The following is a 6,016-nucleotide window of genomic DNA, read 5'->3' on the forward strand; positions in this document are numbered from 1 at the left end:
AAGATCAGCTGTTAACCTTATGGGGATTCTCTTGTATGTTATTTGCTGCTTTTCCCTTGCTGCTTGTAATATTTTTTCTTTGTATTTAATTGTTTATAATTTGATTAATATGTGTCTTGGCGTGTTTCTCCTTGGATTTATCCTGTATGGGACTCTCTGTGCTTCTTGGACTTGATTGACTATTTCCTTTTCCATATTAGGGAAGTTTTCAACTAAAAACTCTTTGAATATTTTCTCAGTCCTTTTCTTTTCTCTTCTTCTTCTGGGACCCCTATAATTCGAATGTCAGTGAGGTTAATGTTGTCCCAAATTTGTCTGATATGAGACTTGCTACTCCAGCTTTCTTTTGATTTCCATTTACATGGAATATTTTTTTCCCCCTAGATTCCCTTGTATGTTATTTGTTGTTTTTCCCTTGCTGTTTTTAATACTTTTTCTTTGTATTTAATTGTTTATCTTTACTCTCATTACTCTGAATTCTTTTTCAAGTAGACTGCCTATTTCCTCTTCATTTGTTTGGTCTGGTGGGTTTTTACCTTGCTCCTTCATCTGCTGTGTGTTTCTCTGTCTTTTCATTTTGCTTAACTTACTGTGTTTGGGGTCTCCTTTTCGCAGGCTGAAGTTTCATAGTTCCCGTTGTTTTTGGTGTCCTCCCCCAGTGGCTAAGGTTGGTTCAGTGGGTTGTGTAGGCTTCCTGGTGGAGGGTCTCGTGCCTGTGTTCTGGTGGATGAGGCCAGATCTTTCTGGTGAGCAGGACCATGTCTGGTGGTGTGTTTTGGGTTGTCTGTGACCTTATTCTGATTTTAGGTAGCCTCTCTGCTAATGGATGGGGTTGTGTTCCTGTCTTGCTAGTTGTTTGGCATGGGGTGTCCAGCACTGTAGCTTTCTGGTCATTGAGTGGAGCTGGGTCTCAGCATTGAGATGGAAATCTCTGGGAGAGATTTTGCCGTTTGATGTTACATGGAGCTGGGAGGTCTCTGGTGGACCAATGTCCTGAACTCGGCTCCCCCACCTCAGAGGCACAGGCCTGACACCCGGCTGGAGAACCAAGACCCTGTCAGCCACACGGCCTTGCCTAAAATTTCCAGTGTATCAACTGGGGTGAGTTGAATGGCTAGGGGTTACAGCAGCTGGGAGCTGGCTGGGTACCTCTTGCTCTCCTCACATGGCCTTTCCAAGTGGCTTTTCCAAAAGTCCAGACTTGGCTTCTTTACAGTATGAGAGCTTCAGGAGAGTTAACTTATATCTTTCAACTTACAATCAAGTCTAAATTAATTATTAAATTACACCCTTTATATTGGAATCACAAAGCTAATCTGTTAGATATAATATGCCAAATTATTTTAAACATTACAAATACTTTCATACTAAATCTACACAGATTTTTCCTAAATTTAATACCCAAAATAGGTAATATATAGATTTGATTTAATTTATCATTTCTAATCTTTTTTCTAAAACTTTCCTTGATTAAAGACACTTACTTACTAAGGAAACAAGTTTACTAACCAGAGCCACATAGGCGTGTATATCTGAGCAAATTTAAGGTTAGTTCACAGCTGGCAGAGAATGCTCATTAAGCAGAAAAATGAGGCAGGGCGTGGTAACCAGTGCCACAAACACCCGGGAAAATATACTTTGCACCCCATGCTGTGGGTCTGGCCCTCTTTTAAATCTCCATGCCAGCAGGGGACACTGAGTCCATGTCCTAACAATGGGACACTGAGTCCATGTCCTGCCAATGGGATAGGTTTTGCAACCCAAGCTCCTGAGATCAAGTTAAGCCCTGGCCACCTCTTTTGTCTCCTGTCTCAGCTTCATCACCCCTTTCCGGATGACTCTACCCAAGTAGTTCACTCCCAGATAGGATTCATCTAATCAGTGTCCTTCTGGATTCTATTCTGAATTAGGTTTTTATTTTTCCTTTCTGGCCAACCACCAGGTATTAGAGGTATTTTAATGCCATCCTTGGATTCTGCATGTTTTTCGTGGCCTTGCCTGGCTCCCTCCACAGACACTAAGGTCCTACTGATGGCAGCCAGCTGGGTTCATGTGGCCGGGGCAGCTGTGCTCTGTGTTGTGCTGAACCAGCGAGCCACCCCGGCCCCTCTCTGTCCACTGTGATGCTCAGAGACATCAAGAGGGACTGGACGGACAGGCTGCCTGTGGCACTGTGTACTCTGCTGAGAGATGTCAGTTCCTAGGGGCTCAAGGTGCTAAATATAGTAAAAAGCTCCTGGATCAAGATGACATGTCAGAATAAAAATAGTCCAGATGTGTGTAACTTTATTCTAAGTAAATAGAAAAATAATTATAATATTTTATAGTAATATGGTACAAGGTGCTCTATGTACATAATTTCTAATCATCGTAAATTTCTGAGTAAATATCATTTTACCCAGTGAAATAGATGACACACCTGGGGCCCAGAGAGAAGAAACCATAATGAGCTAAGAAAGTGTTACCAAGTAGAGGACTTAGTGGACCAGCTTTAAACTATAGAAACTGTTAAAATACTGAAGTGATTCTAAGCATAAAGAAAAGAGGAATAATAGCAACCAATATTGATCACCTGCTATGTGGCAGGTGCTATAAGGGAAGGAGCACAGGCCCCAGGAGTGGAAAGACCCAGACTTTACAGTCCATGCAGGTCCCCTCACTTCCAATATCACTTGCCCACTCGACCTCAGTTTCTTCATCTGTATATCATACAAGTAAGGGTAATAAATCCTTCCTTCGAGCTTCACAGAATTGCTGGGTTGCTGAAATGAGCTTTGGAAAGAAGTGATTTGGAAAGTAGAATGTGCTGTAAGTGTGCATAGGCTTGTGACACTGGCTGAGCCCAGCCTGCAGCGCAGGAGGGTGCACTCTCATCTTGACTGGCGTGGTCTGAGTGTGGCAACGTTCGCCCTTGGTGTCAGTGATGTCACCTGCTCTCCATGATGTGGGTGGGCCGAGAGGTGGGGCGGGTGTCCACGGTGAGGCAGGTGGAGCAGCCTGTGAGGGTTCTGATGAGAGGCCTGGACTCTTGGTTGCCAGGAAATCAGCCCCAGAGCCTTGGAGGAAGTGAGGGCAAGGGCCCAGGGAGAGTAGAGGGAGCCAGAGCGGGGACGGAGCGAGGGGAGCAGGGCCTCTTCACTGCCTGAATGGGGAGTCCCAGCCAGTCACCTACCAAATGTGATACAGGCAACAATGGGGAGCATTGCTTATAGAGAATTTAAAAGCAATAATAAAACAATTAAAAGCTGGTCTGCTTTTTATTGTCACCCCGGCCGGCTGGCTGTTGTAAACAATGTCAGTGATAAAATACGTTTTTACGTTTTCCCTTTTAAGGGAGGTGGGGAAGAGGAAAATTCCCTCTTTCTTTCATGCATGCCTTGGACACTTTGCCCCTCCCCACTCAGCACTTAACTAGGGGGCTGGGGAAGGAAGGAGTCTGGGAAGGCCCTGAGAACAGAAGCACCCTAGCCTATAGTGTCCTCTGAGAGGATAGCTAAGATGGGCCCCCAGGATGGGCCCAGATATTCTGGAGGAAGGAAGCATGGCCTGTGGAGGGTGGGGTGGACAGGCTGCTAGGACACTCACTGGAGGACTCTGAGTCCCGCTACGGTACTGCCGCTGTCACCTGGGGGCTGCCCTCCATGCCACGCGCAGGTTATAATCAATTGGCAAGCACATTGAATGACCAGTTCCCAAGCCTGCTCCTCACCCCACCCCACATTCTGTACTAAGGACATGGAGATCAGGTTCTCCTCCTGACTCTCCAGCAGGAGCTGCCCTGCCCAGGCTCCACTAGGCCAAGACTTATCAGGCAATCTGTGCTCTGCCCTGTCCCTGGCCTGAACTCTGGCCCTCACAGTGACCACCTCTCTCTCCTCTGCAGGAACCAGGTCGAACCCACCAGTGATTCACGTAAGAGTCAAGGTCCTGTAACCACAGAGCCAGACAAAGATCAAGGTCCCGTGGACCCTGGGCCTCTGAAAGATCATGGTCCTGTGATCCAAAAGCCTTCAAAGGGTCAAGACCCCACAGTCCTAGAGCCTCTGAAGGATCAAGCTCCTGTGGTCCCGGGGCCTCTGAAGGATCTAGGTCCCATAGTCCCTGCATCAGTTAAGGATCAAGATCACGTGGTCCCTGAGCCTTTAAAGAATGAAGGTTCTGTGATCTCAGCACCAGTCAAGGACCAAGATTCCTTGGCCCCAGTGCCTCTAGAGAATCAAAGTCCTATGGTTCCAGCAAGAGTTAAATATCAAGGTCCCGTGGTACCGGAGCTTCTGAAGGATCAAGGCCCCGTGGCCCCAGCACCTGTCAAGGATCAAGGCCCCATGGCCCCTGAACCTGTGGATAAAGGCCCCATGGTCCCAGCACTTGTCAAGGATCAAGGTCCTATGGTCCCAGAGCAACCGCAGGATCAAAGTGCTACAGTCATAGCACCTGTGAAGAATGAAGGTTCTGTGCTCTCTGAGTCTGTAAAGAATCAAGGTTTAGTGGTCCCAGAGCCAGACAAAGATCAAGGTGGAGGGGCCCCAGAGCTTCTAAAGGATCACGATTCTGTAATTGCAGCACCTGTAAAGAATCAAGGTCCAGAACTAGTCAAGGATCAAGGCCCCGTGGTCCCTGAGCCTGTGAAGAATCAAGTTCCTATACCCCCAGTGCCTCTGAAAGATCAAGGTCCTCTGGTGCCACCACCAGCAAAGGACCAAGGTCCTGTGGTCCCTGAGCCTCTGAAGATTCAAGGTCTCAGGAGCCCTCAGCTGCCCACTGTATCACCTCCACCCCCAGTCATGATCCCAACTGTCCCCTATGCGGAATATGTTGAGAGTTCTCCTTGACACTCACCCCTTGACATGCCAAAGAAGGAGCTGTAAATGAAAGCGCTCCCTCCCAGGGGCAGCGAAGACACTTACTTAATCTGCATGAAACACGTATTGTATAGTCTTGCTGGAATCTAATAAAACTTGTCCCTCTGGCTCAGCAGTGTCTCTCTCCCTGTCTGGCTTCATTTGACAGAGAGAGAGAGAGAGAGAGAGAGAGAGAGAGAGAGAGAGATGCATGAAACACGTATTGTATAGTCTTGCTGGAATCTAATAAAACTTGTCCCTCTGGCTCAGCAGTGTCTCTCTCCCTGTCTGGCTTCATTTGACAGAGAGAGAGAGAGAGAGAGAGAGAGAGAGAGAGAGAGAGAGAGAGAGAGAGTGTGTGTGTGTGTGTGTGTGTGTGTGTGTGCGCGCGTGCACGCCATGCACATTTGAGGGTGGGCGTGCAGGGCTCTGCATTCACCCCCCTTCCGGGCCGTCTGAGACATTCCCAGCTCCTGTGAGTTGTCGACATGAGATGGGAGTGGGTGGGAGTTGCTTGGAGACTGAGGACAGGACCCCATCGTGAGGGTGTGGGCGGGACACACATGTGTTTCCCTTTTACTCTCACACTGTGACCACACTTCACTTCTGACACCAGAGGTGGTGGTGGCGGGGCGGGGCTGGAGGAAGTCCCTCACATCCAGCAATTATCTAACACCAACTGGGGGGCCCTACATTGAAATCAATTCTGACGCTATCTACCTAGAGACAGCGTCAGCTCCCACAGGTGAAGGGCTCAGTCCCACAGGACTGTCCCCCCGCACCCCCCAACTTCAGATGCCAATTGCAAGTCCCAGGCTATCGCTTGTACTTCTGACTGACTTGCTGTAAATCAGCATTCCCACAAGCCCCTGCCTGGGTTCAATAATTTGCTAGAATGGCTCACAGAACTCTGGGAAACACTTACTTATGTTTACTGATTTATCCTCAAAGGATAAAGAATACATCCAGATGGAAGAGATGAATAGGGTAAGGTATAAGGGAAGGGGCACGGAGCTTCCCTGCTCTTACCAAGCACACCACCGTGCCAGTGCCTCCAGCAACCCAGAAGCTCTCTGAACCTCAAACTTTGGGGATCTTTATGAAGGTTTCATCATGCTGGCATAATCAATCATTAACTCAGTCTCCAGCCCCTCTCCCCTTCCCAGAGGATGGAA

General features: G+C 48.0%; 1 protein-coding gene across 1 annotated transcript in view; it reads left to right on the forward strand.

Annotated features, from left to right (window-relative positions):
- MAP6 (microtubule associated protein 6) overlaps nt 1-4,965 on the forward strand; it is an 87,659-nt gene extending 82,694 nt beyond the window's left edge. Inside the window, exon 4 of the mRNA XM_007101448.3 lies at nt 3,884-4,965. Coding sequence (XP_007101510.2) covers nt 3,884-4,832 — 949 coding nt within the window. The 3' untranslated portion in view covers nt 4,833-4,965. The remainder of the gene's footprint in view (nt 1-3,883) is intronic.
- The last annotated feature ends 1,051 nt before the right edge of the window (nt 4,966-6,016 follow it).

The sequence above is a fragment of the Physeter macrocephalus genome, chromosome 16 (genome assembly GCF_002837175.3).
Source record: "Physeter macrocephalus isolate SW-GA chromosome 16, ASM283717v5, whole genome shotgun sequence".
Classification (NCBI taxonomy): Eukaryota; Metazoa; Chordata; class Mammalia; order Artiodactyla; family Physeteridae; genus Physeter; species Physeter macrocephalus.